Source organism: Crocodylus siamensis, chromosome 2 (genome assembly GCF_052110815.1).
Source record: "Crocodylus siamensis isolate JL-2025a chromosome 2, ASM5211081v1, whole genome shotgun sequence".
In the NCBI taxonomy this organism is placed as follows: Eukaryota; Metazoa; Chordata; order Crocodylia; family Crocodylidae; genus Crocodylus; species Crocodylus siamensis.
Window position 1 is genome coordinate 31,462,848 of NC_143396.1, and position 17,828 is coordinate 31,480,675.

Here is a 17,828-nt window from a genome sequence, read left to right on the forward strand (position 1 = left end):
CAATTATTATATTTTTAAAATGTTTCTTATGGCACTTATTTTCCAGAAATATTAGAAAAGCATTAAAATGATTCAATGGCCTTGTCCTTTTCATGTACATATAAGACTAATGTTTTTAAAATGAAATCTGCTAAGTATTAAAATGCTATAATTTACTGCAGTACAATATTTATATTGCCCTGGGATATTAGTGCTGCAAACAGGCAGATGTTTCAGTTTTACGCAATGCCTTTATACTTAGTGGTTCTGTGCAGTACTAGAGCAGGAATGAACTTGTGAATGATTGCACTGATCTGGGCTGCCTAACTAGCATGGGGCATAGCTGGTACTGCTGTAGGAATACAAGCCATGCTTTAGGCTGGTTTGGCCCCCAGCACTAGTTAGGAAAGCCTTTTAATTTACTACTTAAATCTTATTTGGTGTTTTTAGCAGCACATTTTCTTATGATCCCTAATACATTTGTGCCCTGCTCCTATGCAGGAAGCAGAGATGACAGTACAGGCTGTCAGTGGCATCACTCCTATTAAGAATGATCACATATTATGCCCTAGTTTGAAGATTATGTGAATTACAAAAACAGGAAAAAATCATATTCAAAACTGCAAAACTGCTTTGAAGTGTTAAGTGAGTGTATTTTAAGACATCATGTGAGGTCTATAGGTTATATATGGTGCAGAGGTATGCCCATTTGGAAAGTGTTGGATCAGTGTGTATTTAATCTGTATATTGGCCTGCCAGTAATTCCTGTGTTATTTGTGACAGACAAGTACCACGCATCACAAAAATGAATCTTAGTGAAGAATCTCAGATGATGGTTATGGAGGTTAGTTTAATAATTACGGCAAATATGGTTTTAATGGTATTTTTTTCACCAAAAAATTATTGTAGTTTTGTTCATCCACCACCTTTGTCAATTATATGAAAAGTAATATACCGGTTTCTGGACTACTTTGTGACTTGCAACGCTTATGTAGTCATGTCAGATTTGTTCTGCATTTTGGGGCCCTGTCGTTCAAGGCCCTGTCACCACATGTGTTGTTTAATGGTAAATCTGTCACTACCCCCACCCTCCCTCTACTGCCAAAATCTCAAGTTACCCTGCAGCAGGTTGAAACTGGAGCATACCTCCTCCTTCCAGATCAGGGCTGGGCCCATTCACTTCTGCATGAGGCCAGATCACTCCCCTTCCCTCCTTGCCAGGCTGGGCCTTGCCCCCTCTCCCTGCATGGCTGGATTGGGGCCAGGTTATTCCCCCTTTGCAGGGTGAGCTAAGTCCCTGGATCAACTGGATGTTGCCCATAACTGGACCATGCATGGCCCATGGGGCCTGGCGGGCAGGGCAGCACCGATGCATAATCTGAAGCAGGTGGGTATTAAACAGGGAGTGCAGCGAGGCTTCAATCCTGCACGCGCAGAGGCATGTGGGTTGCCACCTCTGCATCTATCCTGGGAGGTTTCATCACAGGATGGAACGTCATTTAACGCCCAGTTAATCTACTGTGCCCTATGCCTGTACATCACTGTTACATTTTAACCCCCCCCACTGCTAAATGGGAGCAGACATTTCGTATTTATTTGAACGAATGCCCCATCGTTTATCTCCCCGGTGACTCTCAGCAGTCTCCTGAAGACGGTGCCCGGCGCCAGCAGCCCCCCAGGGCAGGTGCCAGCTGCGGGGGAGCGGTTCCCCAGGGCCCCAGGCCCAGCCGGGCTCAGGGCAGGCCGGCCCTGCATTGCTAAACGTGTTTGTTTCCCGTGTGATTTGTTTTATACACCGACGTGCCTGCCCCCGCACGCGGCAGGAGCGCAGGGCTGAGGCCGACGCGGGGGCCGAGGCGCGCGAGCTGCGGGCGGCGCTGGAGGCCCGGCGGCGGAAGCAGCCGGTGAGCGGGCCGACGGTGCAAAGAGACGCGCAGGAACTCATGGGCTGAGCGGGACGTCCGGGCAGGATTGACTGCTCCGCATCCGCACCGGGACCTTAGGGGCGGGGTTCTCCGAGGGCCGGACAACATCCGGGTCCCGCGGAGGGGGCGGGGCCTGGGTTTGACTGGGGCCGCGCGCTGCTGACCCCCTCCCGCTGCTTCCCCGCAGCTGCCTGAGCCGGCGCATCTCGTCGCGCCACTGGACGCGGAGGCGAAGGCAGCAGACGGTGGCCCAGCCGGCATGGCGGCGGCCCGGCCATCGCGCAGTAAGTGTCTCCGACCGGCCTGGGTGGGGGCGGGGCTTCGGGGGAGGGGCGTCGCGTCACTTGAGGGCGGTGCTCCGGGGGGCTGTGGGCCGGGCGTAAGTCTGCACAGGCCTGTGTAAACGTGAAGGGGTTTCACAGCAGGGCCTGCCAAGGAAACGAAGACCCTTTTAATACAGGAGCGCCCAAGGGAGGCGTTACTGAGTTCTTGGGCCAGCTCTGCCCAGGGGCGGGGGTTAGTCTTCAGCAGGTGGCCCCAGACCTGGTGTGTCAGGTCCAGCCCTGGCTTCAGCGCACCGAGCTCTGGTGCCAGGTGGGACCCAGCAGGTGGCTGCCCAGGCAGCCTGTGTCCCCGGAAGTGGTGCACAGTGTTGCACCTGGCATGTGACTGGAGCTGGTTGGTGGCAGCCCCAGGTTTCGTGCCTGGGTCTGATCTGGCAGGTGACTCCAGAGCTAGAGCACCAGGTTGGACCCATGATCCGTGTCATGTTGGTTCATGGTCCCCAGCTGACATGAGGAGCTGGCAGCAGGTTTGGAGCCAGCATACTTCGCTAACTGTTGCTCTTCCTCTCAGTGGGAGATTTTTTTTCCCCCTCTCCCTTCAGGCTACCCTTCAAAATAAGGGTGTATGCTATATATTGGGTTGTGCTATATGTGAGAAAATAAGTTATTGTTAAACCTGTAAACACAGAAGTGATATGTGAATCTAATATATCAGAACATTTTGTTGTGGGGATGCGGAGTGTGTGTTGAAGTATCTAATAATTTTTAATTTGCTAGATGGAACTATTTGCGCTGTATTCCTGGCAGATATTTTAGGGAACAATAGGACTATGAATACTTGCACGATTTTTTTATGGCGTGCATGAACAAGACAGCTGTCCACTTAATAAATCATCTCAATAAAAGCTGAAAACCTGAAGACGTAGACAGGGCATGGGTTAGTAATAAATAGTATTTCAGTATATAATCGCTACCTTGGATAATAAAAATTGTTGTGGTTCTGGGCCAGATATAAAATGTACACAGAGAATGATCAAAACAAAGCATCTTTACTGAAAACAGACATCCTTGAATATTTAAACAGGAAAAGAAATACCTTATTGCTAGATTAGTTAAGTTGAAGTAGTGACACTGTGAGAGAGTCTATTTTTTGGCAGAAATGTATCCAAAATTGAAATGGATATCAAGAGGGAAGGAAGGTCTTTATTACCTGTAACATATAGGAAGAATTTCAGGAGTTGGGTAGATTATAGCAGGTCATTAATCCATGTTGATATTCAGTCCTTGGTTCTTAGTGTCCAGTTGACTAGGAACAAAGGACTGAACATCAAAATGGATGTTATGACACACTATAATCTGCCTGATTCCTGAAATTCTTCTTACACATTATAGGTGATAATATCTTTCCTCTATTTGAATAGGTCTTGCTCTCCCAGTAATCAGCTTCTTTTCTTCTGCTAATTGTTTGTCTGCTACCCCTGGGAATTTCTCTCTACTCCAGTTTCCTGACTGTTTCAACTGCTGTTAAAAAATTCTGTGCTTGCTTTCCTCTTAAGACATGAAGAAGAATGCTTCTGCAAGCTTGTCTGATTTTTATCCCAGCTATACAGTTGGTCCATTAAAAGATATTACTCCAAAAAATCTTTGCCTCTTGAATAACTTATGGACCAACACAGTTACTCTAATACTACCACTTTTATTGATTGGGAATTTGACACCTAATATCACGAAAGGATATTAGCATACTTGAGAGAGGCAGTTAAAGGCTGTTTGTAGGTCCTCCACAGTATGTGCAATGACACAATAATCATTGGCATACTGAAGTTCTACAGTGGAGGCCAACATAACTTTGATTTTGGCATGGAGGTGGGAGAGATTGAAAAGATTCCCATCCAATGCCATGTGTCAGATGGTCATGGATGAGCATCTTGATGACAGCAAGAAAGATGGAAAACAGAATAGGTGCATCATGAAGCCTTGCTTGACACCAGTTTGAATAGTAAAGGGCTCTATAGTGGAGCCACTGCATAGGCTGGAGGTAGTCATCTGGTCATGAAGGAGTTTTAAGATGTCAATAAATTTTCCTGGGCAGCCAAATTTTGATAAGGACTTCCATAAAGCCTTACAGTTAATAGTCAGAGGCTTTGGTCAAATCAATAAAGGCCATATATAGTTCCTGGTGGTGTTCTTGGCAATTTTCCTGGATCTGCAGGGCTGCAGAAATCACATCCATGGTGCTTCTTGATGGTCTGAAACCACATTGAGACTCGGGAAGGATTTCTTTGTTAAGAGGGAGCAGTTGGTTCACCAGAACTGGAGTGAGGATCTTCCCAGTAATGGAGAGGAGGGAGATACCTTGATAAGTCTAACCATGGTAGCTATCTCCCTTTTTAAAAATGGTGATAATATTGGCATTCGTTAGGTCAGTGGGAATTTCCTCAGTGTTCCAGATTTTAAGAAACAGTGTACCTTGGTCATAATTGGCCATCAACCTTGGAGACCTTAGCTGGTGTGCCATCAGGGCCAGATGCTTTGTTGCTCTTAATCTGTCTTACCTGGTGGACTTCTTCAGAAGTTGGTAGATTGGTAAGTGCTTCCCTTACTGGATGCTGTGTGATGGTGTCGATGGTTTCATTAATCACCATCAAGTCTTGATTCAGGAGCTTTTGGTAGCGCTCCTTCCAGTGGTTTTTGATAGACTCACTTTTAAGAAGCGTACTGCTGTCTTCAGAGTCCACAAGAATTTGCTCCATACACAGCTTTGATTGCAGCAAAGAAGCTCCGCATGTCATGATTGTCAACAAATCATTGCATTTCTTTCATTTTCTCTTCCCAACATTTGTTTTTGATTTCTCAAATCTTCCTCTGGGCTTCAGCTTTAAGCCATTAACAAGTTCCCTGCTTCTGACTGGATGGTTTTGCCAGTCACAAAGCTTTTCTTTTCCAGTTGAGAAGAGCTTTGATCTCAGCTTTGTTTTCATCCAACCAGTCCTGATGGCGCTGGGTGATAGATTCTACGCAAGCCTCATAGATAGTCTGTTTTAGAGTTTGCCAGTCTTCCTCAACACAAGTGCTACCATTTTCAATCCTAAGATTGGTGAGTTTTTTTACTGAGACTTTGGAGGGTTTTGTGGAATCTAAGGGTCTGAAGGCATTTCATGCTGTACTGTCTTTGGATTGATTTGGGGCTTGCTTTTTTTTGTTTTTGTTTCAGTGCAACCCTGATGGACATGATTGATTTCACTAATTGATGATTGATTTGGCTATCATTGGCTTCTCTCATGACACACGTTATAGGGGTGTCTTTAAGATCACTTCCTCTACAATGACATAGTCTAGAAGGTGCTGTTGTTTTGAGTGGGAATGTTGCTGTGTTCATTTGTACTTGTTGCGTTGTCTGAAGATAGTGCTAGTAATGACAGGTCATGCTCTGCATATTTACTAGGTAATGGGAGGCAATTGGAATTGGCCTTGCTCACACCTTACTTCCCTGTGGTGCCTCCTACATGTTAAAGTCCTGGCCAACTCTTGCACTGAAGCCTCTAGGGAGAATGATTTTGCCCTTTTTCGGGATGATAGTCAGGATTTAATCAAGGTCAGCATAAAATAGTTCTTTCTGTTCTTCTTTGGCATTGAGTGTCAGGTTGTATATACTTATGTAAGTAGCAAATGAGTTGTTGGCCAGGTAGAGGCAGAGAGTCATAGAACAAAACTGGTGGAAGGTTCTCTTAAATTTGGCCCTCTGACTACTATCCCATGCTGCTCCTCCATGTGGGCACCAATGATACTGTTAAGGGAGACCCTGAGCAGATCAAAAGTGACTACAGGGCTCTGGGTGCAAGGGTGAGGAGGTGTGGGGCTTGGGTTGCATTTTCATTGATCCTTCTGGACAAGGGAAAGGGCCCAGGCAGGAACAAATGCATCCTGCAAATCAACACCTGGCTGCACAAGTGGTGTCGCAAACAGGGCTTTGGCTTCTTCAACCATGGGATGTTGTTCCAAGAAGAAGGATTGCTGGAAAGAGGTGGGATCCACCTGACAAAGAGGGAAGAACATCTTTGTAGGCAGGCTTGCTGACCTAGTGAGGAGGGCTTTAAACTAGGTTTGCTGGAGGATGGAGATCAAAGCCCTGAGGGGAAGCAGGACACTTGGAGAAAGAGCAAGCAGGAGGGTGCAACAGGGGAGGTGCACGCATACTTCCTGAAAAATATGGACAATCAATTAGTTACCTTAGGTGCCTATACACAAATGCATGAAGCCTGGGAAACAAGCAGGAAAAATGGGAAGTCCTTGCACAGTCACGGAACTATGACCTGATTGGAATAACAGAGACTTGGTGGGATAACTTGCATGACTGGAGCAGCGTCATCAATGGGTACAAACAGTTCAGGAAAGGCAGGCAGGGGAGAAGAGGAGGAGGAAGATGACGTGTGCTGTATGTAGAAGAGCCATATGAATGCTCAGAACTCCAGTATGAAACTGGAGCTACGTCTGTTGAAAGTTCTGAGAGCAACAGGGATGATGTCTTGGTGGGGGTCGGAATAGACTACCAGACCAGGAGGAAATGGTGGATGTGACTTCCTTCAAACATTGCAGGCAATCCAGGAAGTTTTGAGAGAGTGTTGGGGACAACTTCCTGGTGCAAGTGCTGGAGTGGCCAACTAGGGTCCATGTTCTTCTTGACCTGCTGCTCACAAATGGGGAAGAATTGGTGGGGAATGTAGTAGCTGATAGCAACTTGGGCAGCAGTGACAATGAAATGATTGCGTTCATGATCCTGAGGAAAAGAAGGATGGAGAGCAGCAGAGTAAGGATCCTGGACTTCAAAAAAGCAGACTTCGACTTGCTTGGGGAACTCTTGGGAAGCCAGGCTGAGGGGGAGAGGACTCCAGAAGAGCTGGAGTCTTTAAAGAAGCCTTACTGAGACTGCAGGAACAAACCATCCTGATGCCCAGGAATATTAGCAAGTAGGACAGAAGACCAACTTGGCTTAGCATGGAACACTTCAGTAAACTAAATCACAAAAAAGAAAGTTTATAAGAAGTGGAAACCTAGACAAATAACTAGGGAAGATATAAGGGCATTGATGGAGCATGCAGGGATGAAGTTGGGAAGGCAAAAGTGCAATTGGAGGTGCAGTTAGCGAGGGACATGAAGGGTTTTTACAAGTATGTTGGTAGCAAGAGTAGGATCAGGGAAAATGTGGGTCCCATACTGAATCAGGGAGACAGCCTTGTGACAGAGGATGCAGAAAATGCTGATTAACTCAATGCCTATTTCACTTCAGTCTTCCCAAGCATGGTCTGCTCCCAGACTGCTGCTCCAGGCAGCACAGTCTGGGGAAGAAGGGACCAGCCAGCAGTGCAAAAGAACAAGTTTGGGACTATTTAGAAAAGCTGGACATATACAAGTCCATGGGGCCTGATGGGGAGTTGGCTGATATGATTGCAGAGCCACTGGCCATCACCTTTGAAAACTCATGGCAATCAGGAGAGGTCTTGGATGATCAGAAAAAGGCAAATATAGGACCCATATTTAAGAAAGGGGAAAAGGAGGATCTATGGAAGGTACAGACCAGTCAGTTTCACGTTGGTCCCTGGAAAAATCATGGAGCAAGGAATCCACCTGGAAGCACTTGGAGGAAAAGGTGATTAGGAACCGTCAGCATGGATTCACCAAGGGAAAGTCATGCCTGACCAACGTGATTGCCTTCTATGCTGAAATGACTGGCTCTGTGGACCCAGGTGGGGGGAGGGGAGGGAACTACCAGTGGATGTGGTATACCTTGTTTTTAGCAAGACGTTTGATACAGTCTCCCACAGCATTCTCACAGGCAAGCTGAGGAAATATGGGCTGAATGAATGGACTGTAAAGTAGATAGAAAACTGGCTGCAGCATTGGGCTCAGATGGTGATAATGAGGGATCTGGGTTTTCTGTTTCCCATGGAAAAATATAGAAAGTCATGGATTTCCCAATTTAATTGGAGAAAACATGGAATTTTCTTTTTAGCAGGGAAACCCGCAGGTTTCTCCCTTTTGCAAAGAGCAGTGCAGGCTGGCTGAATTCCAGCCTGTAAGAGCTGTTTGCAAAAGGGCAGGAAAGCCCCAGCCCTGCCTGCATGTGGAGGTAGAAGGGGAAAGATCGGGACTTGATGCAATCACTTTACCAGAAGGTACCCCAAGAGGATCAGTTTTCTTCATTCCTAGAGATAACTGGGGCTTGGGGTTGCGGGGCAGGGCTGTGGGGGAAGCTGCCTGGGGCCTGAGGGAGCGAGGATGTGTTGGGGGAAGACATGGAGTTCCTGCCAGCCAGCAGAGGGGCGAGGGGCACTGCCAGACCCCCACCTCAGCTCATTCTCTGCCTGCTCCCAGGAGTAGGGCTGGTGGGGTTGAGAGCAGCAGTGCCTATCTGTGGGGCACCTACACGCTGCCTGGCCAGGGGAAGAGGGGGAGCTTGTACGCAGTAGCTGCCAGCACACTGCAGCTCGTGCTGTTTCCCAGCAGCCGGCAGTGGGAAAGCCACGTTGGGCGTGGTGGCAGCTGCTGCTTGCAAACCCCCCTCCTCCCTGCCCCCGGCCGAGCAGGCAAGTGAGGCCTGCAGAAGGTCACTGCTGCCCTTACCCCTGCTCTGGGCAAGCAGTGCGGGGTATGGGGGTGGTGGTGCAGTGGTGCTGGCAGACGCCGCCATGCATGAGCAGAGGTGCATTTGTGGGGGCAGCTGCCGGCGACAGTGTGGTGGCCGGTGGCGGTGGCAGCCGCTGTGAGCCAGCACCGCGGCACTGCTGGTGCTGCTCTCTGCGCCACTTGCCTTCGTCCCCCTGGCCCTGCTCCAGGCAGCAGAGCCCCTATGCAAACTGCACATGCCTGCCTGGCTGGGAGGAGCGGGGGCTCACATGCAGCGACCACCAGCGCACCACTGCGTCCCATGCTGCTTTCCCGCTGGTGGCTGCAGGCAAATGGTGCAAGGTGAAGTGGCTGTGGTGGCGGTGCAGTGGTGGTGGTAGTGGCAGCTGAGTGCATACCCCTTTCCCCCCAGCCCGGGCAGTATGTGTGAGGCCTGCAGAGGGGCACCACTGCCCTTGGCCCCCCGGCGCTGCTTCTGAGAAGGGACACAAAGTGACCCGAGGGAGGGGGGGCCCCGCGGTGTGTTGCATGGGACCAGCAGTGCCCCTTGCCCCTCTGCTGCCTTACCCTGGGTCATGCTGTTTCCCTTCCCACACACACATGTTCACCTGCCCAGGATGAGGGAAGGGAAGGTGTTGGGGAAAGCTTTACCAGGAGTGCCCGCCATCTGGCAGGCACTCCATGTCTTTCCCCAGCACATCCTCCTTCCCTCAGCCCACGTCCAGCTTCCCCACCGCATCAGTGGGGGTGTGGTGTTGACTGCTGCATGCAAGCTTCCTCCCTCCCCGGGAGCAGGCAAAGATGCACTTCTCCTTCCCCAGTCTCAATCTTTCCCCCATCTCCGAACACACACCTACCTGCTGAGGGGTGTGTGTGTGTGTGTGTGTGTTTGTCTGTGTGTCTATGCCTGCATGTGTGGGGCTGGGGGGCTGTTGTGGGGGGAGTAAGGGTTACAGGGAGTAGTGGGGAGACTGTGAGGGGTGACTAGCAAGGCCATGGGGGGCCTTTAATTTTTATGATGGATTTTGGATTTTTTATCAGAGATTTTTTTTAATAGGGGAAAACCAGGATCCCTGGTAAAAACCAATGGCTCGATGTCTAGTTCGCAGCCAGCATCAAGTGGAATGCCCCAGGGATTGGTCCTAGGTTCAGTTTTGTTCAATAGCTTCATGAATGACCTGGAAGATGGCATCCTCAGCAAGTTTTCAGATGACACCAAGCTGGTGAGGGGTGTTGTATGCTGGAGGGTAGGGCTAGGATTCAGAGTGACCTAGACAAATTGGAGGTTTGGGCCAGAAAGAATCTCATGAGGTTCAGCAAGGACAAGTGCAAAGTCCTCTGTATAGAATGGAACAGTCCCATGCACCAGTGCAGGCTGGGAGCTGACTGGCTGGGTAGCAGCTCTGCAGAAAAAGACCTGGGTGTTACAGTGAACAATAAGCTAAATATTCACCAGCAGTGTGCACTTGTTGCCAAGAAAGCTAATAGCATACTGGGCTGCATTGGTAGGTGTATTGCCAGTAGGTCCAGGGAAGTGATTATTCCCTTCCTATTCAGCACTGGTAAGGCCACGTCTAGACTACTGTGTTCAGTTTTGGGCTCCCCGCTACAGAAAGGATGTGGAGAAATTGGAGAGTCCAGTGGAGGGTGACAAAAATGGTTTGGGGGCTAGGGGACATGACTTATGAGGAGAGGCTGAGAGAACTATGCTTATTTAGTTTTGAGAAGATTAAGAGGGAATTTAATGGTAGCCTTCAACTACCTGAAGGGAGCGGGGGGTGTTGAAAGAGGATGGAGCTAGGCTGTTTTCAGTGGTGGCATATGACAGAACAAAGAGCAGTGGTCTCAAGCTGCAGCAATGGAAGTTTAAGTTAGATACTAGGAAGAATTTTCTCACTAGGAGGGTAGTACAACACTGGAACAGGTTACCCAGAGGAGTGGTGGAATCTTCCTCCTCAGAGGTTTTTAAGACCGGCTAGACAAAGTTTTGGCTGGGATGATCTAGTTGGGGATGGTCCTGTTTTGAGTCGGGGGTTGGACTAGATAGGCCCCTTACAACCCTAATTTTCTATGATTCTATGAACATCATTCAACAAAGCTTTCATTTTATCCAAAGGAGTCTTTCCAACACTTAGTTACTTTTTTAAAAATAGTCCCTTAACAGAAGTCTGTCATTTTTACCTTTAATCTTATTTTATATTCTTTTGGATCCTGGACTGATTTCTTAACCCCAAGGAATTAGCTATATTTTAATTCACTACTCAGACAGACTAACAAGTGAATAGAGAACAGCTGCAAACAGGAAATGTTTCAAGGAAACATCCCAGCATCTGTTTATTATTCTCTTGAGAATGCTGGAGGACCAAAACGTTGGGAAGTCTTTCCTGCATCATTATTTCATTTAGAATGCTTTATTATTTTCTCTATGATTCAAACTAGGATCCTTTAAATGTGTTTGTGTGTCTGATTTATTTTGTGACCTCTGTGGGCACTTTTACATATGTTCTGGAGGTCGAGGGGGGCAGTGCCTTGTTTTTTGGTGTCCCCACACCTCAAAATGGTGGTGGGAGTGCTTGAACTGAATGTGGCACCCCATCCGCCATTTTGAAGTGTGGGGGCGCTGATACACGAGATGTGGGAGGCTCCTGGAGTATAATAATTACCATACCCCAGCAGACTCGATTAATGGAGTCTGCTTGATACACTGTAGGTACAGAGCATTGGAGCAGGCTCCCCGCATGTGTACAGGCACCCGATATTTCTCACCTGCAAGGCTAAAGCCTTGTGTATTCATTTCTTTTGTATAGTTTCAAAACTTCTTGGCTTGCAAAAACTTGAAAGAGATTTTAAATGCCAGGAAAGGAGAAGCTACAAAAAAAAGTTTGGATGGGGTTAGAAGTGCAAGAGGTAAGAAAATAAGCAAAGATTGAAAAATCAATAATACTTTTAAGCAATTTACATTTATATATTATAAAGGCCTTAGATGCCTAATTCTAAAGCATTTGGGCCTGGAGTGAATTACAGTACTAAGTGCAGAAGTGATACATGGGGAGGAGAGTTAGGTTCCTCTGAATGGCCATCCAAAAATTCACACGCATTATACAGGGAAGTATTTCAGAGAAGAGATCACTTAAATGCTGCCTTACTCTGGAACCAAGACAGCTGGGTCTAGGATGTAGTAGTACCTTGTCTAGTTGGGACCCAGAACATGAGCCCTTTCCTTAGTGTTGGTTTTCTTTTTTCTTTTGAAAGTTGAGAAAAGGAGGAGAAGCTGGGAGTGTTGCTGTGGTTGCCCACCTTTTCTGGTAAAGATTGGAAAGTGGAGTCTTGGTCCTCTGTGTTCCTATGACTGCTTGTGTTTCTTATCCACTGTTTAATGTAAGCTACAAGCTTAATGTAATACAACTTTGTAAAATAGCTTTGATTAAAGTATTAATTGGCACTGCACATACTGTGGTGGTTTTATACATCAAACAATAACATAATTGCTGGTTGTGGGGACTAAATGTTGAAATAAAATGAAAAGTGTGTATTCCCAAACAGTTTAGTTTACTTATCTATAATTTTCTTAAATTCCCCAATAATCTAGCATAAACCTTGCTTGGTTTTGTATTTTATCTTTTGTAATGCATTGCAGAAATCAATAGCAGTGTTTACTTAATGAAAAAGATACGTCAAATTATCCTAGTTTTCAAACAGTACCTTGTCTGTTAAATGTTTTCTACGTATGCATGTACAAAAATGGTTTTGACTTGTGAACATAATAAAAAGTTTTAAATAGTTTTTCCTTGAAGTCTATAAATGTATTGGCTGTATTGAGGGAGTGTTAAATAGGAGTGCACTAATTAAAGAGTTTTTTGGATGGATACCCATGGCCAATTTATTAACCAGTCATTTTAGCCGATGCTGATTGTTGATATGCAGCCTGGCAGCTTGGAAAGCAGCATGCAAGCTTCCAGGGGCAAGAAGCTGGGGGGAGTTGGGGGTAAATCAAGGTCCCAGCGGTGAGGAGGGCCTGAGGCAGGGGCTGGGGTAGGTGCTGCGCAGCTGGGCCAGGGCGTGGGACAGCCATGGCTAGTCCGCAGGGGGTGAGGGAGCCAGCTCCTGTGGCTGTGCGCACCCTTGGGGGAGGCACAGGGTGCACGTGCCCCCCAGATCTGTACGTGGTGCGAGGGTGGGCTGCCTGCTGCGCACTTGGGGCTGGAGACTGGGCCAGGTTTTTCCCAGTGGGGGCCTGAGCCTGGGCTGCTTTTGGGGTGGGTGGCAGAGGTGCTGGGAGGTGGTGGCTACAGGAGTGGGGGAGCTACCGCCACCTCAAACTTCACCGTAGCCCTCCTTCCAGTGCTGCTGCCGCCCATCCCAAGCACAGCCCAGGCCCAGCTCTGGTCGGAAAGAGCCCAGCACAGCTTCCAGCCCCAGTGCACTGCAGGCAGCCCACCCTTTCCCTGCACTGTGTTAAAAAACCTTGTTTGAGTATGCTGAGTGATGTTAATACTTGTAAGTTACAAAAAAAATTATAGTTGGAGCTGAAATTTTGTAAGTTAAACTTCTGCTTAAAAAAGTGTTGACTAATAATTATACAGACAGCCTGAAAGTAGTGCTTTATTCTAATGTTTTTTATAGTACATTGCTTTCACTGATACCCAAATTCTTCACAATAATGATTTCTGTGTGTTTTGTTGTCTTTCTATATGAACCAATTACTTGTCTCCTAGATCTTGTTTTGTGGATGAGAATATGCTCTCTACATTGAGAGACAACTGAAATTAATTAAAATAATTGTATATGGTACTTTTGGCAAAGAATCACATGATTTGAGATTAGAAACCCTTCTTGTATATTCCATCCTGTAGCAATTAAAGTGTTTAAATCAATTTTACCATGACTGAGTTTTAAAAAAAACAAACTAAAAACATGTTTCCCATTAGATAGAGAGGAGGGGACAAAAACCCAGAAACCCCCTTTATATCAGGCAAGTGATACATTCACAAAATATGCCTTTCTAGATCACTGAACATATATTTTTAGGTACCTAAAATGTCGAAGGATTGCTTTGGTGCCAATTTTACAAGCCTAGACTACTCGGTCTAACTTTGTTTGGCTCAGGGGAGACTTGGAAGGATATGTCCAATTTCTTATGGTTTCCAAATCACGTTTTTATCTGTTTTTTGCATTGGCCATATTTAGTGAAGAACTGAAGTATAAAAGCTTTTGATCCATTGGAGCAGTGCATACTTCTATAAGCTGATATGTTTCAGAGCAAATAATAATGTCATGTTAAAAATTTCCAAATGTGAAGAGTGCTCCTCCTTGTATATCTGCTTAGTAAATGCCATAGTTTAAAGGAGGCAGTGTCAAACAAAGTTTTAATATATCCTTTTTGGAGATCATAATTCTTAATCACAATGCTACAGACTAACACATTTTCATTTTAAATGACCCAATTTAATCCTAGAATTTAATTTTTACCTTGAGGTTGGTATACTATGTAGCCTATACATGTTTTTAAAGTGGGTCTTCTATATATCTTCTACTGACAGATGATACATTGTAATAATCTTGGATCATATTCTCAGTTTATCATCAATCTTACTGAATTACATACTCCTCCCAAATGCTCTGGCCTTTTCAGTTTTACATCCTTTTAAAAACAATGCAGTCCTTTTTATATAAATCTTAAATCACCCTTTACTCAGGCTTTGGCAAGTAATATTTTTTTCCAAAAGAGAGAAGAGCAGAGCAACGTTTGGCTTAAAGAACTGACTAGTAATGCAGTGGTATAATTGGAGATAGCTAGGAAACTTGTTTACTCAAAATGTCAGTGTTCACAGCTGTTCAAAGAAAAGTCTGAGATCTCGAAAAAACTTAAGCTAAAAAAAACTTCTGCCCTTTTTGTCTGACAATCATTTTCCAACATAAGGACTGGCTTGTTGGCCATGGGATAAAAGAGGTAATAGTTACTTATCAAGGTGCAGAATAGAATCTTGTTTAAGTGAGGGGTGAAGCTGGGGCACGAAGAGGATTGCTGAAAAACATCAGGTAAACTCTGGAATTGCAACAAGAGTAAGGCCCTGGACAGATGTTAACATATGAAGTATGAAGCTGCTTCAGGTGGCAAGCGGAAAGATGTACTTACCTTCAAAGATAACCCTGGATAAAAGAGCAGCTGTTTGGAAGTAATTCATTTCATTGCTCTGCTCTTCCGAGTCCCATACTCTTCCACAAGAGATGCGTAGCCATCATTGGCAGTTTCTGGAGGTGGAGAGGCACATAGGGAATCATTTTGTTCAGCCCTGGGGCTGAAGAGGATGATTTTTTGCATGCTTCTCTGGCTGGGAGCAAGAGACTGGTGGCCAAGCATACAGGAGAACAATTATTGGCTGTACTGTGTTCTCCCCATGGATCTTCCTTATATAAACACAGTGCATCTTCTATTATAAAATTTCACAGACCTTTTATAGCAAGTTTTTTTTGAAGTGTGAACTCATACAGAATGAGACTTGTATATCCTCAGACATATCATGGAATGAAAATATTACCTATACTTATGGACCTACAAAATTCAGGACTACTGCCCCCCAGTTTTACAGGCAGAATGCATTGCCCAGCACCCATTTCGTGGGTAGTATGTGGCAGGCCTCCCACATCTCTTGCCAAAGGGCCCCAATGGCCCTACTTCTTGCTACTGATCGGTTGTGAGGGCTATCTGTTGTGGCCCCACTCCTTACTGCTGATTGGTGGACAGGGCAGGGCCACATGACATGCAGTCCTCACAGCCAGCCGGCAGTGAGGGTCAGGGCAGCAGCCGTCTTGTTGGCAGCCCTTTGAGCAGGCCCCCCTGCCTTCCCTTCCCTGCCCTGGTTCGATGCCACAACACCCTGAAAATTGCTGCCTCCCTCTGGAAAGCCAGCATTTGATTTTTAGTAAGTTTTTTTGGGTTTTTTGTTTGGTTTTTTTTTTCCCCCCCTCCACCTGTTTTGCAGATTTTGCAGACAATGCCAGATTTTGCAAAATATGTGAAATCACAATTTTGGTAAGTTTCTATCTATGCTGTCCAACCTATCCTATGGCTAGATATGCTTTAATCTGTACAAAAAAATCTTGGGTCTATCATGTACAATAGACCTCCATGTCAAGTTTCATGAGACTTTCAGTCTGTATGTATGCAGAGTTGGGCCATGGACACTAGCTCCTTTGGCTTTGTGATATAGACAGTCATATTCTACCACCAGTTACAATGTGGAAATCTGCTGAAGAATTCTTAATACTTTTCTTGCAGTAGCCCCAAACAAGACCACATTGCGTGTGTATATATGCAGTATAAATGGTGTTTGCTGCAAAGAACCTACAGTTGAAGTTGTGATGTGTAAAGTGGTAGGAAATAAATGCTATATAATATATGGACCAGGAACCATAATAAATTGGGATAAAAAGATTGTGTATTTATTCAGTTCAAAAGTAGTTATATCAGAAGAGATGCTAAAACCTTTAGGGAACAAAGATTTATACAAAAAGCCCCTTTTCATCCAACAGTTCAGTTATCTGAACCAGTGTATCTCAGCTTTTCAGGCTTGGGGACTTCTTATTAGAAGTAAAATAAAATAATTGCCATGCCTGTAATTGCTATAAAATTAAAAATAAGTAGTATATTATGAGTAATGATACATTTATAAAATCTTTGCATTTTGAGGTGGTGAATGCAGGGAATACTCAACCTTCCAAGGAAATGGAGAGCGAGTCTTCCTTTGTGTTAAGACTGAAACTTTTCGATGCCTTGTGGCACTTCTGATTGTCATTTACTATTTGGGCTTGTGACCAGTTGCTTGAGAAATACTGTTTCAAAAATCTTTTGTTGATCCTTACTGGTGAATTTGGTATTCTGTCTTTAGAGGGTTTTTATTTTTGGGGGTTTTTGGCTATGTGTGCACTGAAGTATATTTTGAATAGGGCTCTTAATGCTATAATCATCACTTGGGACACTTTTTTTCCTCCTTGGGATCTGACACAGTAAATATGCTGTAATCAGCTAACAGAACAAGTATACAGGACTTTATGTAAAACTGGGAAGAACGTAGACGGACTTAATTTTTTAACATGGAGACATTTTGTGGGACTAAGTTTAAAAACTTGCCTCCATTGAAATCAATGGGAAAAAAATCCTTCTGACTTCAGTTAGGACAGGCTTGCATCTTGCATGTTCCAGCAGCTGTCTTTTAGCGAACACCGTTTCTCTCTGATCAGAATAGGGGATTACTTCCTTTGGCCAGTGCTTCTCAACCTTTTTAGAGTCAAGGAATTTCAGCTTTTCTAGATTCAAGGTCTCCATTGGAAAATGCCATCTCTTGGCTTTCACTCTTTTTGACTGAAAAAATAATAGAGCAGTTCTTCTGTTGCGGAGAATAACAAAAACCATAATAGGCCAGAAGTGTGTTTGAAACTCTGGATTCTTATTTGAAATCTCTGGGCACATCCAGACAAGCGCAGCCGTGCGGTAAGTTTCATAGTTTCATAGTTTGTAGGGTCGGAAGGGACCTGAGCAGATCATCTAGTCTGACCCCCTGCCATGGCAGGAAAGAATACTGGGGTCAAATGACCCCAGCAAGGTGTTCATCTAACCTCCTCTTAAACACCCCCAGGGTAGGAGCCTGCACCACTTCTCTTGGAAGCTGGTTCCAGACCCTAGCTGCCCTGACCGTGAAGTAGCGCCTCCTGATATCTAACCTAAACCTACCCTCTGCCAGCTTGTGACCATTATTCCTGGTCACTCGTGGCGGTGCTCGGGGAAACAGTGACTTCCCCAATGCCTGCTGATCCCCCCTGACTAGTTTATAACAGGCCACAAGATCCCCCCTCAGCCTTCTCTTTTGGAGGCTGAACAGGTTCAGGTCCCGCAGCCTGTCCTCATTGGGCCTGCCCTGTTGTCCCCTGTAGTGCCGCAAACACATCTATGGCGTCATATACCACGCAGTCAGTAGTTTGGTGTTTTCCGTGCTGCAAGGGAGTGCTGCCCATGCAT

The 17,828-nt window shown here is 45.7% G+C and overlaps 1 protein-coding gene across 2 annotated transcripts in view; it reads left to right on the forward strand.

Annotated features, from left to right (window-relative positions):
- The first annotated feature begins 769 nt into the window (after positions 1-769).
- Positions 770-17,828, forward strand: part of CC2D2A (coiled-coil and C2 domain containing 2A) — a 118,490-nt gene continuing 101,431 nt past the window's right edge. The window contains exons 1-2 of one of the 2 annotated variants that reach the window (XM_090035618.1): positions 770-823; positions 2,092-2,188. In XM_090035618.1, the coding sequence (XP_089891744.1) occupies positions 785-823; positions 2,092-2,188 (136 nt within the window). In that variant the 5' untranslated portion in view covers positions 770-784. Of the gene's footprint in view, positions 824-1,855; positions 1,884-2,091; positions 2,189-17,828 lie in introns of those variants that run through there. The other variant, XM_090035620.1, reaches the window with a different exon arrangement.